Genomic DNA, 27,684 nt, shown 5'->3' with positions numbered 1-27,684 from the left:
CCAGCAGCATTAGGGAAGCAAAGAATGCCAGCCAAGCTGCCTCGTCCACCCCCATCCAGATCCAGCCAGAGCAGCAGTGCTGAGGACAATGAATCCACCAGGCCAGGGTCAGTGCTGGGTTCCAGACATGCCGTACCAGGAAGGGAGAAGGGGCCGGGTGCCCCCCCTGTGGCCTGAGCAGCTGGCACAGGAATCTGAGTCTATGGGCCAGGCTCCCAGCTGGAGTCCATGCAGCATCAGTGGGTTACTCCAGCTGGAGATTTGGCCCCGTGCATAGCCCCTGCCAGCCGCAGGGCGAGGGCTGCCCTTACTCAGTGGCATCGATGCCCACGGAGGAGGAGTTGGAGGACTTGATGGAGGGCGAGGCGGTCTCAGTGGAGCCGTGCTGCAGCTTGGGAGGAGGACGGGCTGAGGAGTCAGGGGTGGCGATTTCCTCGATGTCTGAGTAGGAGGAGGCTGACTTTGGGCCCTTCTTGATGCTGAAGGCCTTGTTGAACGAGCTCCGGAGCTGCAGGAGACAAGGACGACACCGGGAAAGGTTAAACCACAGATCACCTGAGCTGTGACACTAGCCATCTCCCATCCTGACCCAGCTCTGGCCAGCAGGCGATGAACTCCATGGTCACTTGGTAGGGAGAGCTTTATCTTGGGTTCCTCCTGGGGGATTCCAGCTCCCCTAGCCCTTCTGCTGCTGCACTGGCCCGTGGGGGAATCCCACAGGAGGGTGGGTGGATCTTCCTTGATCACAAATGCATGTACCGTGTGTGTCCCCACAACCCCACTTGAGAGTGCATCCCGCTGGGTGGTGGCTGCGTCAGAGGAGCCAGCACTGAGGGAGACCGACCAGGATGTCTGATGCATCCCCTTGCCTGGGTAGAAGAAAAGAGCTGCCCGCCTTGCACCCAGCCCCAGCCAGGGGTCGGCGCCTCTTACGTCCTGCCTGCACTGCCTCCTTTGGCTACTCAGCCACGCCACAGGGAGAGATGCTACCCATAAGGAAGGGGCCAACTGTAAATCAGGGTCCCTCCAGACCTAAGTGGGGATGGGAACCCTGCATGGCAGAGTGCCCCCCACCCCGACCTCCATCCTGTTGCCCTCACTTGCTGCCCAATGCTGGCCCAGATCCTCAAATCCCAGATCCACCGAAGGCCGCGCAGGACATTGCTGTAACCTCAGAGGCTTCAGCACAGTCCGAGGGACCCAACTACAGAAGTTCCAGGCCCATCAGCACTCGCTGTGGCCCGGGTGAGCCCAGTGCTCCCGGGAAGGAGAAACAGCCTCCCTGAATAAACCCTCCAATGCCGACGGAGTGCAGCCAGTAACGCCACCCCCATGGGCAGGCCCCATCGTGCCCGCAGTGCTCAGGCACGCTTCCGCTTTATGGAATCCAGAGGTGTGTCCGAGCAAGCAGCAGCAGAGGCAAGCGCAGGTGCTCGCCAAGCCTGGCTGAGCCAGCAAGGCAGTGCCCAGTGCTGGAGGCACTCCGCGTTACACTCCAGAGACAAGATCCCATGGGGCCATGGACAGGTCCCATCTGCCCCCTGGCAGCACACACAGAATATGTCCCCCGTGAGGCGGCTCTCGGGCATCCACACACAACCCCTTGGCACCCCAGGTCAGCGTGACAGCGGCAGGGCCACTCATGCATGCCAACTCCACTGCAGCAGGAGGCGCGCTGGGGCATATCCAGCCCTGCCAGGACTCTGCTGGATTCAGGGGAGTCCAACCAGGGAAGACCTTGGCCTGCTGTCATCCAACTCTCATTTGCAATGACCCTGAAAGGGGACTGCAATAGGAGGGAGGCGTGTGATCCACGCCCACTTCTGGGGACCCCTCCCTGCTTTGGCAGGGGAGCACGGGATAGTGGGGAGAGCGGCACCCTGAGTGACAGCACTTGGGGTTTCTCTTTCCAGCGCTGCTTTGCTAGGGGTCTGGTTCCACCATTCAGCCCTACAGGAGGGCACAGTGGGCCTGTTACTGCACCGGATGCTCTATCTAGTTCGGGGCTGGCTCAGCTCAAAGCAGCTGTAACTGGCTGCCCCTGGCAGACTCCTGGGACGGGAACTGCCAGCATCCAGGGGTGCAGAAGGCAGAGATCAGCCTCAGGTCTCTGATGCGGGATACCCAGTCCTAGTGTTCTCTGGGAAATTCCTTACCGCCTCTTCAGGCAATCGCCATCCCTGATTTCTACCCTGTAGAAGATTGGCTGGCAAGGGATTCTATTTGAACGGGATGGCATCGGAGGAACATTCCACTGCATGCAGCTAGGGGACAGCCTGGCACAGGAACATCCTATTCTGGTGGGCGTGGGATGTCCCATTCCCCTAAAGCCAGCTTGGCTATGCCATGAAAGGCAGCAGGCGTGAGGCAAGGAGAGCACAGTTCTGTCTCTGGGAGCTTGAGTCTGTTCTGCTAGGCCAGGCATAGCTGGTGGGAAGCTCCAGTATGGCGGAAAAGCCACCACAGATACCAATCAGGTGCTAACACGTGGTGGCTGGGGGCCCATGTGTGCTACGAACATCTCCGGTGGCTCTGATCACAGAGAAGCCTGGCTCGTGGTATGAGGGAGAAGGCCATGCCCATGCAGCCGCCTGCTTTGGTGCCCGATGTCCCCATTCTGCAAGGCTCGCCCGCCCCCTGAACTCAACGGAGCTCTCCTGCCAGTGCAAAGAACCCAACCCAAGGTCAGGGAATCCAGCCCCAAAAGGCTCACCGGACTCAGAGGGCTCGGACAGGGGACATTGCTCATGCCCAGCTCTGCATGAGCCTCCCCAACAAGGACGACAGCGGGGTTGCTAACGCGTGAGGGGCCTGGAGGCCCAGACTCCTGCTCGAGCCGCACCCCAGATGGAGCATGCAGCATGCATACATGCACACACCAGGGGCACAGAACATAGACACCGACTGACAGGATGGCTCGGGGGGCCAGACGGGACTCAAATGGGGGTGTCGCCTGCCTCATTCGCAGTCCCACACCAACCCCAGATCACTCGAGGAGGCTGCTCCCCTTTAGCACTCATCTCACAGGGTTAGCAGCTTGCACATCGACTGCAGGATGCCAACTGGCCCTTGTGATCACAGGGGACATCACCAGATGCCATGTCACAGGACTGGCAATCTGTGCATTGCCCTTTCCTTACCCTGGTCTTGCAGCATGGTTGACAGATTCATACAGACTAGGCCTTTCCTGTGCAGTTAAGGCCCTGTTCTGCTCCCACTGAAGCCAATGCAAAGCTGGGTTCAAAGAGGGCAGGATTGGGCCTTGGGGATGGGCATCAGCCTGTCGGCCCGTGGGCTAGGCTTGGTGGGCAAGCTGATTGGACAGTGTGGTCAGGGGGAGGGCTCCAGGCTGAAAATGCTGCATTTTCAGGGGGGAAAAAAGATCATCAAAAAAGTCAGGAAATGAAATATTTTGATTCTGAAATGATGCCATGGTGCTACATGGGAGTTGTAGTTCAGTTGCCTCATGCTCCTGTCCTCCTTCATGGGCTAGAATCCCCAGTCAGACTACAACTCCCATGATGCATAGTCTCGTCTGTGGCCAGGAGAGGTTGTATGTTATAGCAATTTCATGGCTGCAGTGCATCATGGGAAATGTACTTTGATTGGGGAGGGTGTGTATCCCTGAAATACAATGGGGTCTTTCACAGGATTGCAGAGTTGGCCTTTGCCAACAGATTTTCATATTAAAATATATCTGGTCATGCTGAGTATTTCAGAGGGGAAGGAGGGCGACCCAGCTCCCTCCAAGGATGGACACCGCCCATTGAGAGGAACAGGGGTGCCCTAGGGGACCCTGTGCTACGTTAGGGCCTGAATCTGCAACCTCCATAAACCTGTGCCTATGGGCTGAAGGACATTCGGCCACCATCTACTCGGATCATGTGGCAATGCTGGGCACCGTCACCAGAGAGAGGCAGGTCACTGCCCACAGCCCCACGCGGTCAGTGGCAGAGTCAGGCTAGACCCACATCTCCTGACTCTCAAATTCCCCCCCTCCAAGCACCAGATGCTGCCACCTTTCGAGCTGAGTAAATGAAGGAGCTTGCAGAACTTTGCCCTCTCGTCCAATCTGGTTTCAGCAGATTCGGGATGGGAGTGGGGACACTGGCAACCCAGGAGTAAGGGTGAGGAAGGGGTCTCAACTGGATTGGCTAAAGATGCTGACGAAAACTTTGGGTGAGAGAAACTTTAGCCAGGAGGGTCAGTTTAGCCTCTAGAAAGTGTATGATGATTTTGTTTTCAGTGTAACATTGTTTCCAGTATCCTCATGACTTGAATCTCGTCTTTGATGAGGAACGTATTCTCGTGTTTGCTAAATATGTCGTAGTGGGGATGCTGTGCAGAGGGCTGATCCTCTGATACGTGCGGTTCCTTCAGGAACAGTTGGCGGATAATTTGGTGAATGCTCAGTGCATGTGGGACTGGACATGCAGAGAATGGGCTGAGGGCTCAGGGCTGGCCTGTACCTGTTGCTACCTGCACAGACTGAGCGAGGCCAACAGACGCCTGGAAGGCAGGTGGTTTCAGGGACATGAGGTATCATCACAGCTGCCCTGGGGTGTTCCCAGTCTGGCCAGCGGCAGCAGAAGGATCCCACAAGTGCCAACCCAGCCCGCTGTCGCAGTCCCAAAAGGTTCAGAAAGTTCCGGCTCTGCGGCACTCTAGGGATTCGCTTCTCACCCGGAGGAGGAGGTCCAGAGCGCGGCCTGTATGATCAGCAGTGACTAGCCAGCTGGGGTACCCAGCTTCATAGGTTTCCAGGTTCTGATTAATCAGTCTGACCTCCTGTACCACCCAGGCCAGAGAACCTGGTCCAGCCACTACTGCCCTGAGCCCCAGGCGTTGTGGCAGAGACAGAGCATCTCTCTAAAGACCACTGAGGTGTTTCATGTACCAAAACTCAAGGGCACCCAATAGCCCTAGCCCCCTCTGACAGTTCAGACCCAGAAGCCCAACTCCCCTTGGCCAGAGCTCGATGGGGGCTGAGGAGCTGGCTTCAAAGCTAAAACAAGCCAGTGAGGTAGCAAGGCTCAGCAACTCCGGTGGATGGACCATGCTCCACAGGTGGTGAGCGCCAGTGGAATGGATGGAATGGTTAGTTTCATGAGTGCCGTCCCACTGGAAATGAGCAATCACCCTGGACGGGGCAAAACATGGGGAACGGGGGGGGGGGGGAGGGAGTGTCAGACTTACCTCGTATACCTGGAAAAAAAGGGTTGGGGTCAGCATTGGGGGAGAAAAAACAAAACAAAGCAAGACTTAATCACACACTCTGCTCAGAGCCCTGCCTGGGGTGACTGCACGGCTAGGGAGCCCTGGAGACCAGGGCAGCCTCCCCTAGCCTGCTGCTGCCAGCCTTTCCCCTCTACTTGAGCTGGGAGCTGGAGAGAAGTGGGAACCGACCCCCATGGGGAGTCCTGGCATGGGAGGGCCACCGGGCTAGTCCCTGCTGTGTCCAACTGCACCCCCGCCAGGCTGCATTGCAGGAGCCAGCAGTTCCAGTGTGGGATTGGAGGGTGAGAGCCATCAGTCCGAAATGGTGCACACGTACTGGAACTGGGCTGGGGAGCTTCCCTGGGTAGGCTGCGAACCCCGCCCAGCTGGCGACTCGGCCCTCAGCCCCAGAGCCAGAGTTGGCAAAGCACTTCCGAGAGGAAGTCCTGGCCTGCGGCATCCCCACAGGGCAGACAGCAGCGTGCTAATCTGGGCACCAAGGGGCCAGCCCCATGCCGCTGGGGTGCCTTGTGCACTAAGAACACAGCATGGACAGCCCGATCCTGGACCAGATCCTGCCACGATTTCCCACTGCGCCTCCTCCCCACCAGCCCCCTGACCTACCCAGCTCTTCTTCTTCTTCTTCTTGGCATCAGCATCCTTGCCGCTGCCGATGCTGGAGTGGCTGGTGATGCTGTTGAGGCTGGAGATGCTGTCGGAGGAGTTCTGCCTCTTGATGCGCAGCTCTGGGGCCCCAGGGGGGAAGGCAGAGAAAGAGGGAGAGAGAGAGAGGCTGAGAATCTACGTGCTGGCCAAGAGCCCTCCCCACTGGAGCGATTCGCACACCCCATCTATTCTGCTCTGCTCCCCTGGCTCAGCCAGCACCTTCCCCAGCTCCTGCGCCTTGCAGTGGCTTCCCTGGATTTCTCTGCACTTCACTTCTCACTCGTCCAGCACCATGGGGATCCTTATCTTCCCTTATGGGAAGAGTGTGCTGTCTCCAAGAAATCTGTGCTTATGGGAGCTTTAAGACATTTTGCCACCATCTAATAATGGTTCTTTGTCCTCCTAGAGCACCCTGCTAATTTTGGGGGCAAGGATCAGAACCCCATAGTGGCAAATAAGGGTAGTACACAACTCTCAGCTATTGGTTCAGGCTCTCTGCAGACTCAGGCAGACGTCTCTGCATCAGTTACATTTGGATCAGACTTTCAAAGCACCAGGAAAGCTAGAAACAAACGTGTGGAATGAAAGCTGGTCCTGCAGCAGAAGGGCTGGGTTCTCTGGTGAATTCTGTGACAGGGCTCTGTGCAGGTGGGTTTGCACAGACTGTAAGAATTAGACCCAGATTTCCAAATGCTCAGCACCACAGTGAGATTTCAAAGGTGCTTCGGTACCAAACTCCCACTGAAATCAGTGGGAGCTCAGTGTTTGAGACCTTTGAGGATCTGCGCCCCAGTGCCCTGGGAATGGCTGATTGTAATTAACAAGCCGCTCTTAGTGCAACAGCACAGGCCGTGCACAGTAGCAGCTTGCTCCCGTTGGGACATGCTGACAGACCATGCAGGGTTCTCTCTCATCAGCGGCCAACGTTATTCTGTTTCAGTGAGATTCCAGACTCTCCTGCCTGGACTTGAAAGAGATGCTCATACATATTGCAGCAAATACACAAGGACCCGGTGAGAGTGACACGGATCAGACGTGCTGCTGAGAGACGGGAGAGGCTGATACAGGATGGTCTTTGCTGGGGCGGTAGAGGACACTCCATCTCTCTGGCAGAGAATGAAGACATTGCACTGGGGGATGTTTTAATCCTCCCGGCTCCTGTGAATGAGCAGAACTCCATCATCCCCCTTTCCTCCCCATCCTGGCGAGGATCTGGATCCTCTGCCTTGACAAGCACACAACCCAGGGGTCTAGATCACAGGCCTGGCGCTGGCCCCACAGCAGCAAGAAGCAGGGATGGCAGCACTGCCAGAGCCTGGCTCACCTTTGGGTGTGATGTCGGTCCCGTTCAGAGCTCCTTGGATCACGGCTTGGGCCTCCGAGTTCTTCTTCTTCAAGAAGTCGATGGTCTCCCGCAGGTCCAGCAGCTCCGTGTCCTGGCAGAAGCACAGGGAAGATACCCTGTAGTCCCTGGCTGGGTGGAGGTGCCAGGGACATCGCTAACCGCGTCCACAGCAAGCGCCTCTCCCCTCAACCAGGACGCATGCCGGGTGCTGGGCACAGCAGGCCACCAGCCTCCAGGGTTAATAGTCAAGAGTCCTCCAGGGATGCCCAAAAGAAAAGGAAGGTCTGGCTTGTGCCCCAGCCGGACATCGCTGTCCAGGAATGACCCCAGCCACTCCAGGGCAGCCCACAGCACCAGCCAGCACAGACCCAGGGACACAGGAGAGGTCAGGCCCAACAGGACAAGCGAAGGCACTACGTGTGGGGGTTAGGTGCGTCTCCAGCCTGCAGCACAGCCAGCTTCCTGTGAGGATGCAGCAGGCTCTGCCTTCTCCATGGAGAGGTTTCCCCATCACCCAGTGGGCTGGCTGGGGCACTGGTGGTGCTGACAGAGGGGCTGGCCTGCCCACGGGTCAGGCACCCCTTTGCCTCTGAGGGGACTCGCAGGGAGCTGCGCTGAGCCCACTGCCAGCGAATAGGAGACCCCATGGGGGGAGGGGGGTTAGACCTCCTCCTTGGTACAGAGACCCCGGTGCCCCAGTACCCAACTCTCCCTGCCCAGCACCACCTTCTCTTCCGCGGTCTCTGCCAGCTGGCGCAGACGAGACGTCATGTTCACCAGGCTCTGCTCGAAGGCCGCCACCAGGTTAGCCTGAAAGGCAGCGGGAGAGGGCGTCACACTCAGCTGGGGAACAGAAAGCACGGTGGGGAGCCGGACCGGCAGCCGCTGCGTGGCAAGTGCCCGGTGTGGGGGAGGCGAGCATGCAACATTCGCCCCTCATCTCCCAGCATGCTGCTTTATTGTCCGCTCTGTCCCGGAGGGACCCAGGCTCGCAAGCCCAGCAGCCCCGCATTGGGCTCACAGTCCAGTCTGTACTATAGCCAAGGTCTCTCGGAACAAGGGCAGGGAAGAGCCCTAATCTCTCGCCCCTGGGGAAGAGGCTGTCTCCCAAGAAGGGAGGGGTGGAAGTCAGAGGGAAGGTGCCAGAGGTGGGGATGGACACCTGGAGTCTAGGATGAGGAGGGATGGGGCCAGGGGTAGAAGCAGGCAGGAGGGGAGATGTGGTCCTTGCGGGAGGGTTCCCCTAGGGCTGACAGTGGCTGGGAGGGTTCCCAGCTCAGTGCCCACTCTGGGTCCTGCCGCTCCGACCCCTCTGGTCCTGGAGCCAGTGGTGCCGACACCACAGACCAGAGCAGCCGTGCTCCATGCCACGCCACACGGTGTGTGCAGTTTCTCCCGCTGGGACGCACCAGGCCATCTCCCAGGCCCACTCCGCCCCCGCACAGCAGCAGGCTTCCCTGGCATGCCAAGGGCCTTGCGCACCATAGAGAGCAGCCATGCGGAGGGATGATCTCAGTGGGGAGGTGACCCCACCCCACAACAAAGAGCAGTGGGTGCTGTCAAAACGGGCATCTTCCTGCAACCTGCCAGTTGAGGGTGCTGGGCACAGGGGACACACTGGCCTCAGCCACCCTTGAAGACACTGCACTGCCAGCTGCAGCAGCTCCTACTCTGACCCATCTCCTCCGCCTCCGTGACCAGCTCCTGTCCCAGGGAGAGCTGCACAGTCTGGAGCGCCTGTGCTGAGCACTGGCCTCTGCATCTCTGTCCTGCCTGCCCTTCGGTACCAGCTCTGCCCCTCACGTCCGCCATGGGTTGAGCCTTCCCCTCCTTGCTCCTGGCAGGGTCATCTGCTTGCTGGGGCAGGGTGCGCCTGACCCCTGCCTTGTCCCCGGGGTGATGCCCCACCACTCCTCCCCCCATCTTTAAGATATTAGCACAGTTGGCATTTTAGTGAGTCCAGAGACCTCTGATGATGCCCCTCACTCCAGACGAGCACTAGGCCTGGCCCGGAGCTGTGGCTAGACTCACGTTGGCTGACAGCTGAGATGTCAGGGTCGCCACCTTCTCCTGGGATGACTCTAGCTCCCGGCGCAGCTTGCGGATTTGCTGGAGTGGAGAGAAGGCAAAGGGGGAAGGGTCAGGGAGAAGTGGGCCGCTCCCCCCCACCGGGGGCCGGGAGCGAGCCGTCAGGGCGGGTGGAGAAGTGGGGTCTCACTGTACCTCGGATTGCATCCTCTCCTCCGCCTGGCAGAGCACAGCGTAGCACGAAGGAGAGACAGACAGAGGCCAGCGTTAGGATAGAGGGGGGAAGTGAGGCGCAGGCAGAGATCAGGCAGAGCCATGCACGGAACTGAACCCTGCCCCAAGCCACCTTGGGGCTCCTCCCGCAAAGCCATCCAGACAGCAGCTGGCTGCAGCCACCCCTGCAAGGCCCCATGGGCGTGGCCTGGCCCATCCCCCACCCCCCAGCCGTGCAGGTAACAGGAGTGCCCGGCACAGGCGGGGGAGACCACGGGAGCAGTTCTTACTGAGGAGTAGGTGGAGGAGGCGCTGGAGGCCAGGGACAGCACTGATCCGTGAACTGCAATAGAACAAACTTGCCTGAGTCACGGAGCCCTCCACCATGCCCTGGCTCAGAGTGCAGGGGGGAGGGGAGAGTACCGGCTTTTCCAGAGGGGTCTGTGGGGCATCACAGCAGGGGATGAATGGGGAGGCAGGGGCAGGAGGGGTACTGCAGAGGTTACAGGCAGGGGCACATTCAGCTGGGCAGCCTGCCCTGGCAAATCACCCTTGCCATGGGGCACCACCTGGCCAAGGAGCTCACAATGCTGTAGGGACACCACTGAGCAGAGCCTGACCTCCCCCAGCCCTCCTCATCCCTGGGAAAAGCCAGGTCAGCATCACCATCCCCATTATACAGCTGGGGAAACTGAGGCACCAGGGTGTGGGGAATGGGGGGCCTTGCCCCAGATAATATGGCGAGGCACAGCCAGGAACAGTTGACTCCCAGCCCTGCGCTTTGCCCATGGTGGCTGTCTCCCTCCAGGCTGAGCCCAGGAGGATCTGCATCCCCAGCTGCCCAAATCCTCCCTTCCTGGCCCTAGAGCCAACCCATTCCCAACACCCATTTGGCTGCCAAACTCATCACAATGTTCCAGGTGGGTACCTGGAGCCCCCGTGTCCATCTGCTCATCTACGCTCAGGGACTTGCGAGCCCAGAGCCAGGTTCCCAGCCCAGCTTTGCACAAGCAGCCCGACACCTCCATGGGCATCTCTGAGCTCAACCCCGCTCTCCCCCAATAGGCCTGTGCAGGTTCCTTCCCCCAGAGGAGTCATGGAGCCTGCACTCTGGCGCAGGGAGCAGACAGAGCCAATGGACCCAGCCACTGCTCTCACACTCAATAGGGGAGGCTGGTTTGACCCATCCTGCTGCCTTGAGACCGACAGGATTCCCCACTCGCTGCCAGCAGGATTAACCCTTTCTTGTCTCCTGCACAGCAGCGGGAAATGCTTTGGTGCTCGGGATCGCGAGCGCTACCGCTGCCACCTACGGGTACCAAAAGGAAGCCGAGGCACGAGGGGTGGGCAGGGGACCATGGATCCATGCTACCCCTGGGTAACGGGGAGGAAGAGCCCATCGCTCCAGTAGGAGCACGAGTGTCTCACCGTCATCCGCGGGGTCCCGGAAGGAGCCCGAGCGGATCATGCCCTTGGGTCTGTCTGCCAGGGAGAGGGTGCTGCCCATCTGGGAGGTGCTGTAGAGCTCGAAGGCGGAGTCGTGGGTGGGGATGCTGTTGGAACGGGTGATCCGCGGAGTGGTTGCAGAGGTGGGACTCACTGCACGGAGAAGGCAGGGGAGGGAGAAGAGAAGAGGCAGGGTCAGAAATGCGCCTGGCCCAGGGGAGCAGAGCAGCAGGGAGCGTGGGGTGGGGAGGGGCCGGAGCCCTGAGGAGTCAGGGACGCGGAAGGGTGGGGGAGGATGCCACACATGGTCACGCTCGGGACCAAGCCTCAGCTTGGGCAGGACGGGAGACTCGAACGAAGCCAGTATAGCTAGGTGAGGGATACCTGCTTGAGGCTGGCCCACACTCTCCCCAGTGGTGAATCCTGGGAACAGCGAGTTCATGCCCAAAGCCAGTGTCCATCAGGAGTAACCCCACTTGGCCTCGATCCCTCCCACAGTAACTCTGGTGTAAAACAGGAGTAACACTGGGCCCAATCCCCCGCTCACTCACTTCGGTTTCAACCAGGAGAAACCCCACTGGGCCTGAACCTTCACGCTGGTGTAAATCAGGAAAATTCCACTGACGCCAGTTCCTCTGGCACAAGCGAGAGAAGTGGGCCCACACCCATGAGGGACTCTCCTACTGACAGTTTGCCTCCCACTCACTTTCATAGGGGGCGCTTTCACTGGGAGCCCCCACTCACCCACCCACAGCTGGGCTATGTCAGAGCACGGCCCTTTGCGAGGAGGCTGCCCAGAAAGGAAGCAGAGGCAGGCGCCAGAGGCTGGGCAGAGGGCCCGGGAGTGGGTTAGGGACTTCATGGGGCTTCTCTGCCTCTGGTTTCTATGGTCAGGGCTCTCCGGTCCCAACAAGCCAGCTCCAACCTGTGGAGCACACGGGTCTTGCTGTGATCCTCAGGTGCTGCAGAGACACCAGGGGCCAGCTCCTCAGCTGGCGTAAACCGGCAGAGCTCCTGGGATGCTGCTTTCAATGGTGCTGCGCTGATTTACACTCGCTGGGGATTTGGCTCTGACCCGGCCATGGGAAACTGACCAATATTCGTGAGTGGGCTTTTCCCGGCCAAGGACACGGAGAGGGCGGGAGGTGAGGGCAGCTCTGATGGGTCGTCCGATTCCGGAGCCCGCCGATCGTGTGGGAGTGGCGCCTCTCCTTGGTCTCTTGGGACTGGAGCTGGTACCTGCCAGAGCCAAGGGAGAGATCAGCAAGGCGACGCTGCCGGGGGTCCCCGCTAGTCCATTTTTCCCAGCCAGGGTTGAGTGGCCAAAGGGCTTTGGAATGGCCACGACTGTCGCCAAACAGCTCAGAGAAAAGCCACGTGGCAGATCCTTGCACCCACTGGGACACTGTGGGGGCAGTTCTAGGGGCTTGGTCCGCCTCTTCCTCTGCAAGGATCTGATGAAGCCAATGGCGAGGGGGAAGGCTTGGCCTGTCTCCGGAGCATCGGGCGCAACAAGGAGGTGGAGGGCTGGGCTCAGCTCTGGTGTACAAACCTGTCTCTTGCCAAGATGTCCCCCTCAGCCCTGAGGCATTTCCCGCTGCCCAGGACAGCACAAGGAGGCCGAGATGCCAGCTGCAGCACTGGGAAGTCAGGCTAGGGGGCGTGGACTCGACACGACATTGGATTTCTGGCATCAATGACAGGCTGGTCTCCCGTTGCTCCGGGGACGATATTCTGCCCTTGCTGTGAGTGACCTGCGGTGCCTGGGCAGCAGAGCTGCGCTTTTTGGGGCAAGAGCGCGAGGGGCAGGGAAGATGGCCCAGTGATTAGAGCACTAGCCTAGCAAACTGGGGGTGAGTTCCTTGCTCTGCCACAGTGACCTTGGGCAAGTCCCTTAGCCTCTCGGAGCCTCAGGCCCAGCACTAACGGAGGACTAGTACTCACTATCTGCCGCTGAGAGGTCCCTGAGTGACTGTGAGGGGCCACACAGGCATTGTAGGTTTTACCTCAGGCCCTTCTTGGGCAGTGTGTTCCGGTCGCGGTTGTGTGCTGGGGAGGAAGAGAAACACGAGTCATGGCTTGCTCCGTGGGCTGGAAGAGGGAGGGCACTCGCAGGGGCAGACTAGGGGCAATGCCCAGCTGGGGGCTGTGCCAGCTTGGTGGTGGGTCCAGTCTGCTGGCTTCACTGGGATCGGGTTATAGAAGGGGTGGGTGGGCCCGGAGCCGGCGTTCCAGGGGCACGGCGGGGATTCTGGCCCGAGACTTGTGCCTCACAAAGCTGTCCACCCCTAGGGCTGCTGGGTGCCCCAAGAGGTCAGGCAGCCCTCCCCATGGGAGCGTGGTGGAGGTTGGGGTTCTGTGCCCCCCCTAGCAAAGCAGGGAGGCTCTGGAAGCCCCCCAACTCCGATAGCTGAGCTCCAGCACATCTAGGAGATGGCCCTGCTTCCGCCCACCCTCCCCCTCCTCCAGCGGGCACCTGTCCAGATGTGCAGCTCTGGGGCTGCCAGTCCAGCCCTGCTCGCTGGTCTCCTCCTCTGTGCTGACGGGAGGGGTGGCAGCAGGGGCAGGGGTGGTGGCGCTGCCTCCCGGAAAAGGCACTGGGCAGGCTGATTGGCATCTGCAGGGACTCCATGCTGCGGTGCAGGCCCGAGAGCTTGGGGTACATCCTGCCCTCCTTGGGGACCACTGAAGCCGCTCATGAGCTCCAGGCCCTGGAGAAGCTGGCTGAATTGATGTTGAGGATGGGGGCCGGGCTGGGAGCAAAGCAGGGCGTGAGGTGCCCGGCTGCCGGTGCAGGGTCCTGCCGCTTGCTGGCGTGGGGCTGGGGCAGGTCACTGGAGGAGGGCAGGTCCAGGCTGTTGGAGTTGACCTTGTCCAAGTTGGCCAGGGAAGGGGGCTTCACGTAGCTCTTGGTGGGCGCCCTGTGGGAACACAGAACCAGGATGGGGAGGAGCAGCGGAGACGTGGGCCTGAGGCTAAGCCCAGAGATGGGAGGACAGCTTGGCTGTTCAACCAGCAGCCTGAAAGTTGCGGCAGGGCCCAGCCCCCAGGGGAGAGCGCAGTGGGGCCCGGCCCAGCCCAGCTGGGCTCACATCCTGCACTTGCAGCGTAGGGGCCCAGCCCTACTGCTGATGCCTGATCCACTTTTGGGGAGAGGGTTTTAAAAAAAAAAGGGGGGGGGAGCACTTGAACAGTCTGATGGAGACCCTAATTCTAGCGATTTCTCTAGTTTCACATACCACCCCCCTGTAGCCCCTCAGTGCTCTCCCTGACTGAGGTCTACATCCAGATGCCAGAGTGATGGGCACTGTACAAAACCCCAAGGCTGCTCGACAGTCACACATGCCCCTCTGGATAATACGCTTCCCTCCATGGCAGGAGAAGGCAGCGCCTTGGGGATTTTCTATACAGAGACTGTTGCTCTGGGGTCCCCAACCAGAGTTTGGAAGAACTTCCCTGGGGAGCGGCTTTCTTGCCACAGCGAACTCCCTTCTTTATACCATACGCACCTAGTGGTTTGTACTGTTGGCTGGGCTCCCCTCTTCAGTGTGTTAGTGCAGTGTTACTCACTGGCACAAGCTGCATGTGCTGGTGAGTTACTCTAGGATTGCTGGTTAGGAAACAGGCAGCTGGTATCAACAAAAAGCAAACTACCCCAAACACTATGGAATCAGTGCCAGCTGGCCAAGCCCAGGGATCTGACCTGTCAGGCCCCTCTCTCGTGTACACATACGGAAAGAGCAGGGCGGTTGTGTTGAACTGGTGAGAAAGTCCTCCCCGCCCCTTTGAAAACTGACAACTCTTAGCTGAAAACCAAGAATATTTCACTTGGAAAGACCACCACAATGCCTCATGGGAGATGTAGTTCAACTGCCTCATAGTCCCATTCTCTTGATCTGCCTGACTTCCTAGTTGGACTACATATCCCATGATGCACCCCAGTCTCAGCTCTTGGGAGAGGAAAGACATGCATCCTGAGACCCTAGCAGTGATGCATTATGGGAGATGGAGTCAAGCTGAGAAGCCTAGCCCGTATGAAAGAATGGGGACAGGAAGTAACTGAACTACAACTTCCAAGAGACACTGCGGCAAATATTGAAATATTTGGGGGCTTGGGTGTTTGATTTCTTAGTCAAAAACCCAATTTCTGGCCAGCCCTCATGGCAAGCCCAGGGAAGGAGCCCTGGTTCAGGCTGGGGGGCAGCTGCCTGTGGTAGTGGGGCTGGTGCTGGGAGGCTTCCCTGGCTCCTACCTGAGCGGCGTTGGGGATAGCTCGGCCACTTGGCAGCAGGTGAGTGGCTGGCTTGGGCCTTGGGGGTGCTTTCGGGGGAGCCAATGCTCTTCAGCGAGATGCACTCAGAGTCCAGGGCCACGGCCTTGGCTTTGGCTTTCTCCTTCTCGCGGTCCGTCTGGTTCACTGGGGCTGGCGTGCTCCGGCTCGTGCCGATCTTGGAGGGCTCCTTGAGCCGTGACACCGAGATGCCCCCTTGCTTGGTGCTTAGGAGGCTGGGGTCGATGTTGCTGCTCACAGGCCGGTTCCCGCCACGCCCACCTGTCCGACGCTCATGGAGCTGGATTTGGCCCCGGTCGCGGCAGGCTCCGGTACTGGATGTTGGAGCGAGCCCCGGGGGCCAAAAAGCCAGGCTCCCGGCATTGGAGACATCCAGGCTGGTTTTCCTCCCACTGACAGGCTTGACAGGGATGCCGGAGCTCTTCTGGATCTTGCCGAGCGTGGCTGAGCCGCCCGCCTGCATCACCGTAGCCGTGCCGGTGGCGGGAGGTGGCTTCTTGTAGCCAAAGGAGCCGGAGGTAGAGGGCCGGGCGAGCCCCGAGGGAGGTTTCTTGGCATCCCCGATCCGATCCCGGCCAGCATCAGAGGAAGAGCGCTGCAGGCCTGCGTTCTTCACAGACAGCTTGCTCTTGTCAGCTTTAGCTTCAGGTTTGCCTGGGGGGAGCAGAGCGAGATGGAGAAGGTCACAAGCAATAGAGGAGCGTACCCCAGCCCGCCGGCCCTTCTGGGATTGGACACCCCTGGCACAACGAACTTCACCCCATCCAGGGAACTTCTGTCTGCAAACAGCCTTGCTTTCACCTACCTTGAAAGAGCCAGTTCCCAAGGAGCTGGTGTGATTAGAGTATTTAACAAGCCCTGGTTCTTATGTAGCACTTCGCAGCCATAGATGCCAAAGTGCTTTACCAAGGAGGCCAGGATCATCATCCTTACTGGTCAGATGGGGAAACTGAGGCATAGAGGGGGAAGTGACTCACCCAGCAACACAGTTGAGAATGGAACTGAGCTCTCCTGAGTCTCAGTCCAGTGCCCTCTCCACTAGGTGGCACTGGAGCAGGTGACTATGCTGTTCAACACGGAAATCTGGGCATAGTTTCCAGGCGAAAAAAACAGCCTCATTTCAAAGCTGAACCAAACCAAACTTGAAGGGCACCAAATCCCCCAGAGTGGAAGGGTGCTGCTTGGTAGGGGTCACAACCACCAGATCATGTCAAAGATTTACACTCAACTTTTGCTAAAGACCCAGCAAGTGCCATGCTCCGTTATGTGGTTCTTGCCAACCGGAGGCACAGCTGGCAACCCTGGGACAGGCCGAGCCTACGGGATGGTGAATACACTGCGGGGAACAGTTCAGCACGGCCCCTGAGATGATGGGACTGACGGGCTCTCTGATGGCTGCTGTCACAGCAGGACGTGATGTGACACCTCTCACGCCCCTGGGGAATCAGAGTGATGTAGGAGCTCTGCATCCGTGCTGCAGTAACTCTCAGGGACGGCACCAGTGGGGTGCAGCATGAGCTTGAGGTCACCAGCTGCCCACATTGCCCAGTGGCCTGGGCAAGCCCTCAGTGGATTGTACCCACCACATGCTCTCCCCCAGACCCCAGCGTGTTCTCCAATAGGGCGCAGCACTCCCCTCTCATAGCCTTCCGTGGGAGGTTCCCAGCCGATCCCCAGGCTGAATCCTGAGCAAGCAGCCACTTCAGCCAGCCATGGGGATCGAACCCCTGCCCAGGAGCTAAGGGAGCAGCTGGCTGGTGTGAGCCCTGTGCCAGCCACTAGGGGGCGCCCTGATTCCACAGACGGGGCCCGTCCTCGGCACACCACACTCCTGAGGCTGGAGGGGTCGCACCCTGTGAAGGTGTGGGAGGGTGGGAGCACCCAACGCCCTCCCCCCCGCTGCAGCCTCACCTGCCACTTTGAGGGTGCTCTGGGCTGTGTGGGTGATGGGCGAGGTCACTGCCACGGGGGGTGTCTTGCCCTTCTTCAGGGACCCCGGCGGGCCCAGGCTGACAGGCTTCTTCAGCTCCCCACCCTTGGCAGGGGCCTCGTCGCAGCTCTCGGCCCGCTCCCGCCGCCACTTGGAGGCGCCGTGCTCCATCTTGAGGCTGCCGCTGTCGTAGTCCAGCTTCTTCGGGCCCTTCTCCTCCGCCTCGCTGTACCAGCTCAGCCCGCTCTCGGCCAACGAGCGCTTCTCCGAGTCCGTGCGCAGCTGCGCGGGGTGGGGACAGAGAGGTGAGGGGGGCCGCGCTCCACCAACCCCACCTGCTGCCCACTCCGGAGACGCTGCTGCTTCAGGAGGAGAACGCAGGGGCCTTCCCCTCTAGATCCCCCTTGAGGACAGTGCAAGGGGTTGGGGTCCTGGGTCTCTTCCCAGCTCCACTACTAACCCGCTGGGTGTCGCTGCCCCATCCAGTGCCTCAGTTTCCCTCTCTGCAGCATGCCCAAGGCCATGCAGGGTCAGTGCTGGAGCCAGGAAGAGACCCCAGGATCCTGACTTGTCCCAGCAGTGCCATTGCCGCAAGGGCTCATTCTGCTCCTGTACCAGGGCTGGAGACTAGCTCTTTAGATGCAGCGTTACTGCGGGGGAAATGGGACAGTCCCCCACTCTGATGGCCTAGACTCCTCTATAACCCAGAGCAGGCTCTGGAGCCAGCCTCTCTGCGGGCAAGTTGGGGCAGCCCGGCTGAAGTCAATGGAGCTATGCTAACTGGCGTCAGCTGGGCTGGCCCTGATCGGCAGAGACAAAGTCCTTGCCCGCCGCTGCCCCATGTGTGGGGAGATGGCGGGTCGCGGGCTTAGCCACCAGGTGCCCATGTCACCGGTGCATCCCCCTCTCACTGGCGCTCTCACTGGGACACAGGCTGCCCCTCTCCAGGTCTGCCCGCCCCGCCCCTTTCGCAGTGCTGAATGGGCACAAAGGGCGTGGACCCGTCCCGAGCTCTGTGGGGTGGCCAGCACGTACCGCTATGGCCGAGTTCCGCCGGGAAGCCGTGGGGCTGGACGGGAGGGAGTTGAGGGAGGAGCTGGCGTTGAACTCTTCTGAGCTGAGGTTGTCAGAGGCATCGCTGAGGCCGCTGCTGATGGAGCTGCTCTCATCCCAGCTGGAGCAGAGAGAGAGAGAGAGAGAGATACCCCCATTGAGTGCAGCTGCAAGCGCTGTGTGTTACAGGAGGAGAACAAGGCTGCAGCTCCTACCCCTCAGGGCTCCCAGAGAAAACACAGCCATCCCCCCTGCCATCCCAAGGGTTTTCTGTGCCAGCACCACCTGCCACAGCCTCCATGGGAACCCCGATCCACACAGCCCCGAACCTGAGGGCGCTCACAACTGGGATCCGGATTCTGCAGCTCGGACCCATCCCTCGTATGAAGAAGCGGGGAAGAAGCTCCGAGAAGAGCAAACGAATTCACTGAGAGCAGCCTGGCCGGCTGATTCCCCGGGCGGGGAAGTGTTACGCAGCCAGCCGTGGGAAGAGCAGCCAATAACACATCCTCCTGCATGGCATACAGCTGTGGGGGGCTGGAGAGCTGCTCTTTCCCGTACAGGCTGTGGGCTGAGATTTTGGGAAGAACAGGAGGGGGTGGGATGTTCCTCCAAAGGCTTCATCTCCGCTATTGTGACATGCTTAAAACCCAGCTGGAGCATCCACAGGGACTGGGTGGATAGCACGACTAGACTGGCTCCAGCCCAGTTTGAAGCATGCTTAAGCCCAGTTTTTAAAATCATCCGTGAGATCATGGGACACAAAGACCTGGGGCTCGGGCCAGCGGCGGTGACACGGCAGGGGGCCATACTAGTCATGTCTGATCAGTCCCATGCAGAAGGGGCTGAACTACCCAAGGCTGCCTGTCAGCCGAACGTGGTTTGATCCTATTCAAACAGGATCCCGTATCGTGGTCCAAACCACTGGCTAGCCTTCCCAGAGGGAGGGACCGTGCCAACCCCTCCTAGCCATAGGGCCAGCCCCACCATGGGAGCTAGCCGTGAGCTCTGGTGTGCTCACTAGGGGCCTGATCCTGCCCCTGTTTGAGTCACTAGCGAGACATTCACAGTCTTCAGTGCGAGAACGGGCGGGGGGGGCTCCTCAGTCCCCTTGCTGACCCATTAGAGGGCACCAGCAGGGTCCTCCAGCATGGACAGGGTTGGAGGCAGACAGCTGCTCATTCAGCCACTAAGAAGCACATTGCACATAGCTATTCAGGCGGCAGCCAGTGAGAAAAGCCTCAGGATGGGTGTGTTTGGGGTAGTCCTAGTGATCAGTTTGCTTGTGCCTGGTGTTCCTATGATCTTCCAGAGCCTGAGTGTCCTGGAGGACTGTCAGGGCAGAGACTGGGTCCCTGTTGTGCCCAGATTGTACAAGCACCGATGATCCCACTTGGATCAGTGCTCCGGGGCCCCAGCCACATTAACACAGCCCAGAGCAGAGGACAGCAGCCAGTTCTCCAGCGGTCCAAGGGAGAATACGGATTCTATTTACTCTTTGACCTAACTAACCCCATACTACACTGACCACTCCACTGGCTGAGGGAGACGTGACCCTTTTATCTTTATCAGGGACTGAAGATGGGCTGGAAGCAAACCCCGCATTCCCAAACCCTGCAGGGCCCAAATGTGGCAAACCACTCCCCATTGTGGGGCCTGAGCTCACTTCTAGCAGCCACTGATCCAGATAGATTAGTAGATACAGAGCTGCTAGATCTGGAGTCACTCCACTGACAGCAGGTAGCTAAAAGACACTGCACCTTGAAGCAGGTCACCCAGCACAGGTTTGTCTTTAACCACCGCCTCAGGGGAAGGATACAACATGGACGCCACTGGGATTTCTAGAGCAGTTTTTACATTTCAAACCGACTCCAGCCCCCTGCCCCAGCACCTCTGTGTGGTGAACTCCAATTCAGCCCCACTACCCTCTGTTCAGCGGGTCTAGGTCTGAAGACCTCAGGATCAGGCATGGTTGGAGGGGATTCACTTTACAGAGGGGACAGATTCCTGGTTCCAGCAGTGATTCCGGTTCAACTCCAGCATGTCTGAGGTGTTCCCTGGCCCAATATGCAGAGCACTGAGCTCACCTATCACAGCGCCACCCCTCACCCAAATGGCAGGGACCCCACAATAACCCAGCCCCACTGCCAGGATCCCAAAGCATTGTCTGGGAGAAAGCCCCCTGCTAGCTGGGCGTGCCACAAGGGGGATCCCATCTATCTGTGCCCATGATCACACAGTGGTTAGGAAAAGGACCCAGGAGTCCTGGTACCCAGCCCATCAGACCATGCTGTCTCCCTCCAATGGCCAAAGGGAGAACACTAGATTGAATCATTCCCAGAGAGCCCAGCACTCGTTCGTGGCAGAGTCTCCCTCTCCAGCGTGGAATCTCACTTTCCCTCTGCAGCCGAGCAGAGCCCTGCTGGGGCAGCAGCTGAGGACAGAAGGGAGGGCAAGGCTGCTCTGACCCGTGACAGATACAGATGCGATGGATAGTTTTCAGAGACTGGCTGGAATCACCTACTCTCCCCCTCACTCCTGCCTGGCTCTGGGGACCTTTGGGACCAGATCCAGAGTCAAGGTTGGCAAGCAGCTCCCGTCTCTGTAACAAGCTGAACCAACCCCCTAGGTCTGAACACTCCCAGCTCTGGGCAATTTGAATCCAGGGCCTGCTCATCGGGGGTTGGCACATGCCTGAGCTGGGTGAAGTGGGGGATAGGTGCGATCTAGGCCCACTACCCCCCTGAAATGACCCTGTTGCCTCATCCCTCCCCTGGGAGCCCCCTATGCACACAGTCACCGACCCTGCATCCCCTCCTGGGAGTAGACCTTTCCCCCAGCTGGGACTGGCATGTCCCTCCGATCAGCCTGACAGTGATCGCCCCCTAGTGGCTGCACCCCGCTGTTTGCATTCCTAACATGCCAAGGGGGAACTCGGTGCGCACAGCGCATGGGGCGCTCCCTCCGCCCTTGGCTCTGCCATCCAGCAGCAGCAGAGCCTCAGCTCAGTCCTGCAGCCCTGCCCTGCTGCCAGCAGTCCCAGGGAGCTCCCCAGCCCTGCTCACCCCAGAAAGGGCTAGCCACATGGGGTCTGCAAGGGCAGGAGCCCCGGGGACAGGCCCCTCCGGGCTGGGTCTGCTCCACCCACACAGGTTCCAGGCTGGCTGAAGAGGTGGTACTGTACTGTATGTGCCTCCTCAGCCACCCCGGAACCTGCACGGGCCATAATAAAGCAAAAACTTCACCGCCAAACCCAGCAACTGGGCATCCAGCAGCCGCACCCCCCTGGCCTACCACCGCCCATGGCTAAGCTCTTTCCTTCTGCCCAGGCTGAGCTGATATGGGAGCCACTGGAGAATTTGCTTCCAGGCTTGTTTTGTAAAGGAGCTGGAGGGCTTTGCAGAGAGGGAGCAGGACTGGGACAGGCCAGCACCCCTCCCATCCCATCGCCTACATAGGTGCTGGAAGTAGGGGCGCTGCCGCCACTCCTGGCTTGAAGTGGATCCCATCGTATGCAGGGTTTACAGTTTGGTTCAATGCTCTCAGCCCCTTACACACACACACACACACACGGTTCCAGCCCCTCTGACCGCCTGGTCTCCCCATCCCCACTCCCAGCTTAGTGGCCTTTGCTCCCCCAGCTCAGTCCCAGCCCCCAGCCCAGGACCCTTAGACATGCTGCACATCCGATTTGAGTGCAGGCATTTTTAGTCTCTCCCACACACCCCTTTTCCACCCACTGGAGTTTTACTAATTTTAACATCAGCAAGAAACCCTCCCCTCCCAACACAGTGAAAGGAAAGGGCTTTGTCACAGAGCTCAGTGAGGCCAGGACTTCACCCAAGGAATGCACACACATCAAGGGAACGCACACACACACGGACCTTACAAACACACCATGTATCCACACAGGGAACGCGCACACACAACACGTGCTGGTGCATCCCGTCTTCCCCGCCCCCAGCCGGAGATCCCCCTTCCCAGCACGCCAGCCCCACTATATCCCAAAATCCCCCACTGAAATCACCGGCTGAAGCTTGAGGCCCAGGGCACAGGCGCCTTCTGCATGGCTCCTGTGGCCCAGAGGATTCGTGCACATAGATGTATGGTGTCCGAAGGGGAGCTGAGCTGAGCTCTTGGGAGAGTAGCCCCAAGTGGACCTGGGTCACAGGAGACAGATGCCCCCCGGCCCCTCATCCTCTTACCTCTGGGCTGTCCAACCCTCCTCCTCCCAGCTGGTGCCTATGCAAGCTTGGGCCTCCAGACCTCGCCGTCCTGCTGTGCCAGGGCAGCAGTAGGGGTATGGCAGGTGTGTGGCTCACAGGTACCCCAACAGCAAGGGACTGTCCCAGCGCGGCTGCTAGGTCCCTGCCCGGCAGAACTCCCTCCGGAGCAATGGGCTCCTTGCCAGGGTAGCTGGGAAGGAGGCAGCAGGCTCAGCAGACCGTGTGGAAAAGCCCATCTCCCAGGCCGTCAATCAGCCCTCAGCTGGAGTGAGGAAGGGCCACTCCGGACTGGGGTGGCAGCTGCCATTTCTCCCAAAGGCCCATCCGGCCCGTGACGGGGGCGGGGAGCCGTACGCCCACAGGGCTTCCCTGCCACAGACGGGCCCGGATGAGCACAGCCTCCTTTCAGGTCAGTGGCTGAGTAGGTCAGCGAGGCCCCCGCAGGCTGATTGAAGGAGTCTAGCCAGGGATAATGGAAAGGGCAAGAATTGGTGATGGGATGTGGGGAAGGCCCCTGTGCCTCAGCTCCAGCCCCTCCCGGCACTGGGGTGCATCTGGATACAAACAGGACAATGCAGCAGAGATGCCCGTTCACGGCCAGCTCAGGCTATAGGGAGCATCACGCTCTCAGTCTAGGCCTCCTGCGGATGTCCACCCACATTACATAGTCCCATGCTGCCGACCCCAATCCATTATCCCAGCCTGGGGCTCCCCCGCTCCATCCTGACCTGCAGCCTCCTGCTATTCCCGCCCAGAGCTCTGCTGGAGTTAGAAGCGAAGCACCTTTGAGGATCTAGACCTCAGAGACGGGAGGAGGAACCGGGAGCTTGCTGGGGGGAGGGGAGAGGGGGAAGAGTCAGTCTGTGCCTCCCAGAGGTTGGGCAGCAAGGCAGAGAGGCTGAAGGCCGGAGGGTGCTAACCATCAGAATGCTACAGATGCCGGCTCAGTTCCAGCCTAGGTCAGTGATCAAATAAAAGCCTTTCCCGTGACGCGTCAGCACAATGGTCTGTGTGCCGCGAGTTGGTGGGTTCTCAGCCAAGTTACAAGGAGACCCCCGTCTCCATTGCAACCCCCACCATGCCATGCTGGCAGCTTGGGCAGAGGGGCTGAGGACACTGTTTCCTCTAAGCTGTGTGCGCAAACACAGATCCTAAACCCCACGCACACAGCAAAACACCGCATGCACATTTGTACAGAAGGACAACAATTTGCATAGAAGAAATTTTTTGCACACACAGCCTGTCAAAAATTAGAGGGAACATTGGCTGAGGACCTGGGTTTGCCATTGGTCCAGGAACACGCCCCACGCCCCGTGGGTCTGCATGGAGGCGCTGCAGCCATGGAAGCTGGTTCTGCCCTTGACAAATCTAGATAAATAGTGGACTCCAGGCACCACGGTGGCCCATGTGGCTGCACTGACTGGGAGCGGGGACTGGAACCCTGCACTCGGAGAACAGGGTGGGACCCCAGGGGCGGGGCACCCGAACAAGGGCACAGAGAGATGAGCCAGCTCCCACGAGAGAGGCTGGGGATGCAGTGCTGCATTGGCCAAGAGGATGGACCAGAAGGGGCCATTTCTAGTTTCTATAATGGAAGGACACCAAGCATTCAGCCTCCTGCTGAGGGACCACTGCCTCCATGGTGGAGGCTAATTACCCCACGGCCTGTGCCCCTTGCAGGGCCAGGCAGGCAGTTGGCTGGCTAGCAACGAGATTCCTTTGTTCTCCAAATACAGAGCAACTCGCTATTAGCACAGATCACCCCCGCATCCCTTCAAAACACTCTGCTGTGAGGCCAGGTAATTCCCAGGTGCCTGGTGGTTTCACAGTGTCTCTGGCACGCTGGACTCTTCAGCCGAGGTTTTCCAGGTCATGCAGAAGGAGGGGAGGTGGTTTCACTTCTCCAGCAGCTAGAGAAGGGTGAGGCGTCCTTGTAATCCTTCTCACAGCCAGGGGTGGGCAGGGGAATATCCCAGCGTGCCCCAGCCAGCCCTGGAGATGCCAGCAGCAATTAACAGTCCTGGCCCGTTTTCTGGGGCTGCGCACGCCTTCCCATGATCCTGGCAGCTGGTACCTCCCCCAGGAACAGCCAGCTGAGGGCACTTAGAGCCAGTCACCAAAATCCATGCATAGGCATGTGACCCCAAGCGGCTGCCCCATGGCCCATCGGAGCCGGGGTGACTCTGCCCGTCCATAAACCAGCCCCCCTCATGCACACCAGACACTAAGCACTGGGTTAGCCATCCGGGTACTTCTCTGGCCCCCCTTACCACAGTATCTGACGCCTCACAACCTTTACCGTATTTACCCCTGTGAGGCCAGGCACTGCAGTTATCCTTATTGTACTGAGGGGAAACTAAGGCACACAGAGGTTAAGTCACTTGCCCAAGAGAACTAGGAGTTGACACCAGGGCTCCCGAGTCCCAGTCCAGTGCCTCTAACCACTAGCCCACCCCTTCTGACCCATACAGCACCTTAGGCTCTCAAAGCACTTTACAAAGCTCCCATCTCAGGGAAACTGAGGCACAAAAAAAAGAAAAGTCTTGCTCAGTGTCCCACAGTCAGCCACAGGACCGGGAATAGATTTCAGCTCTCGTGTCCCTATGTGACCCCGCCCCACTGCATGCCTGGTATGCAATCTTCACCCACGCAGTGGGCCTGCTGGGATGCCCTGGGCAGTTATTCCCTCTGGCAATGAGTAGCTAGGCAGCACTGAATCCACGCCAGCCATGCACAGAGCAGCACCCCCAATTTACAGTAATTAGATTGCAACGGAGGCAAGTCTGCATGCAAAAGGCAATTAAGGGAGCATTAGCCTGGATTGTGAGCAAACACCTAGGTAATTAGGTTTGAGCACCAGCCACAGACACAACACACACCTCTTGAAGGATGGGTAATCATATAGTCAGGACAGATCCACAGCCCTGATATTAAACCTCCTGCTGCAGAGATTAAGCCAACCCCTAGCTATTAGGGATAAGACCTGGGGGCAAGTTGTTCCACCTCTGTCTGCTGGGCGGTTCTTACCCCTGGCTCTGAAGCAGCTGGTACTGGCTGCTGTCAGAGACAGGAGACTGGGTACCAGATTCCAGCTCCCATCCGGCCTGGCAGTGCCCATGTTCTAAGGATTTGTTTCCTCATTTCTGTGGCATCCCTCGCCTTGGAAGGCCCCTGTGTTACAGGGATCACAACATAAAAGCACGAGAGGACCTTGGATGACTTCAAGCTAATCTTCACCCAAAGCCGGCCCTGAATCCGGAAGGCTGCTCACTAATCTCTCTGTGCGGTAACTACTGACTCACCGAACCAACCACTTCTCCATGGGAAAGTTATACCGGGTATGTTGGGGGTGGGGGGACCCCAAGGCCTCTCCTCCAAACTCCCTCCTTCCCCTGACTCAGGGCAGCTCCTGCAGTCTCTGGCTCCCACTTTCCCCACCGAGCTGCTTTCACTTTCCACCGAGGGACCCAAACACTAAACCCGAAACTGAGCTTGTTCCTTGTCTGCGAAGATGAGAAGCAGCCGGGTGCCCTGGCCCAGGGCTAACACAAGGCCCCAGGAGTAAAAGGAGGCTGGCTCCTCACAACCTTGTGCCAGGAGACTTCACCATCCAGATCCAGCAGCAGGGACTTGCTCTCTTTGGGATGGCACTCCCACCTCCACATCCCCTCACCTCCAACAGTGCCATGAGTGAGGCAGCCTCCAATGCACCGTGATGACCTCATCATTCTCAGGGCCTCTCACTCCATTAGGGTTACTGCGTAGAGGGGACTTGTGGGCTGGTCACGGCCTGGGGGGGCCTGTGAGCTCTTTAGGGCAGATTACCTTTTGGTTCTGTGTCTGTACAGCACCTAGCACAATGTAGTCTAGGGCCACGACAGGGACTCCTAGGCACTACCGTATTACTGTACGCCTAATACAGAACAAGCTGCCGGCCTGAATCCAGGGCGGCAGTCAGGCCTGAAAATGGCTCCATTTTGCCATCTGTTTGGCGGCTCATGCCAGATGACTGAATCAGTAACGTGCACATACTTCCTACAGGGGCCATGGTCCACCTCCCCAAAACCACCCCACGGGATGAGTGTAGGAGTGACCTGCCCTCTAGGTGGAAGTCCCCATGCAGGGATGAGGACACAGGAGCCTGTCTGCTGTAGAAAAACGTGCTTTGGGGTGGTTGTGTCCCCAGGGCAGCCCCCTATGTTAATATAAGACTAGGGTCTGGTGCACCAGTGCAGTGAGCAATGGCTCCAGTGCAACCACGCTCACGTAACTGCACTAGGACAGACTGCTGCCATCTAGACAAAGCTTCACTGGCTGCATGGTGAAGAGTTTGTCCCAGAGCCGTGCTGCAGAGTCCAGAGCAGAGGGGTGGTCCTGGTGCTTCCTCCAAAGCTCCTAGAACTAGGCCGAACACTTTGGATGGAAACATTTTCCCACCAGAAATGCACTTTTGTCGAAATCAAAACATTTTGCAGGACTTTATGAAACTGTCACCAGAAAAATGTCAAAGAGAACTGCCGAGAACGCAGCATTTCAATTCATGTAGACTTTGCTAGGCTAGTAAAATATTCCTTTGAATATGCCCTTATGTTTTCATACAGAATTTATCAAACACTACCTCTTATTTCATAGTCTATTATCATGTTTTGACTTTATTCAGCCCCGCCCCGCCCCATTTTGCCTTGCCAGAACGATACACCTCAGCGTTACCCGAATGAAACTGTTCGGCGTTCCCAAGCTGAAATATTCCAGAGTTTCTATCCCGTCAGGAATTTCCACTTCTCCAAACTGGACTGAAAACCAATGTAGAAACATCAGAATTTTCATGGAATGGAAATTTTCTCTTCCATACAGCTCTAAAAACTAGGATTCTTGCACCCAGCAGTGGCTGTTCCAAGCTCTGCTCTACTTTGATATTATTTGACACCATCACTCTACACCCTTTGCTCTGTTTCCTTTTCCCGAACAAGGGGGAAGGACTTTTTTCACTTTGAAACTGAAGGTGGAAGGACACTATGGCAGGAGGCGGTGCACATGGAAGCATCCCCAAGGCACTGCTGCGTTATCCCTACGCAGCAGGTGGGGACCGTGTTTGTACAGCACCTAACACAATGGGATCTTCGGGCTGAGCAAGGTCTGGGGGCACCACGTCATCCTCAACGAAAGGCCCATAAGGGAGACAGGGACAGTCGTTTATGGATCCTTCAGTTCAGTCCATAATTTTAAGCCTCAAATGCTGTTCAGGTTCAAATGGCACAGGTTCTAGCCC

At 58.6% G+C, this 27,684-nt stretch overlaps 1 protein-coding gene across 1 annotated transcript in view; it reads right to left on the bottom strand.

Annotated features, from left to right (window-relative positions):
• The window catches only part of NAV1 (neuron navigator 1), a 287,493-nt gene that overhangs the window by 13,145 nt on the left and 246,664 nt on the right, over positions 1 to 27,684 (bottom strand). The window contains 20 exon segments of the mRNA XM_030561175.1: positions 312 to 508; positions 5,842 to 5,963; positions 7,208 to 7,319; positions 7,955 to 8,038; positions 9,260 to 9,337; positions 9,452 to 9,475; positions 9,760 to 9,812; positions 10,898 to 11,068; positions 12,010 to 12,096; positions 12,099 to 12,154; positions 12,922 to 12,964; positions 13,390 to 13,501; positions 13,503 to 13,836; positions 15,168 to 15,195; positions 15,198 to 15,471; positions 15,474 to 15,497; positions 15,500 to 15,564; positions 15,567 to 15,860; positions 17,118 to 17,418; positions 18,172 to 18,310. Of these exon segments, the coding sequence (XP_030417035.1) occupies positions 312 to 508; positions 5,842 to 5,963; positions 7,208 to 7,319; positions 7,955 to 8,038; positions 9,260 to 9,337; positions 9,452 to 9,475; positions 9,760 to 9,812; positions 10,898 to 11,068; positions 12,010 to 12,096; positions 12,099 to 12,154; positions 12,922 to 12,964; positions 13,390 to 13,501; positions 13,503 to 13,836; positions 15,168 to 15,195; positions 15,198 to 15,471; positions 15,474 to 15,497; positions 15,500 to 15,564; positions 15,567 to 15,860; positions 17,118 to 17,418; positions 18,172 to 18,310 (2,598 nt within the window).

Source organism: Gopherus evgoodei, chromosome 4, assembly GCF_007399415.2.
Source record: "Gopherus evgoodei ecotype Sinaloan lineage chromosome 4, rGopEvg1_v1.p, whole genome shotgun sequence".
NCBI classification, from domain to species: Eukaryota; Metazoa; Chordata; order Testudines; family Testudinidae; genus Gopherus; species Gopherus evgoodei.
The sequence above is the reverse complement of the archived record's forward strand: the minus strand, read 5'-3'. Positions and strand labels throughout refer to the sequence as shown.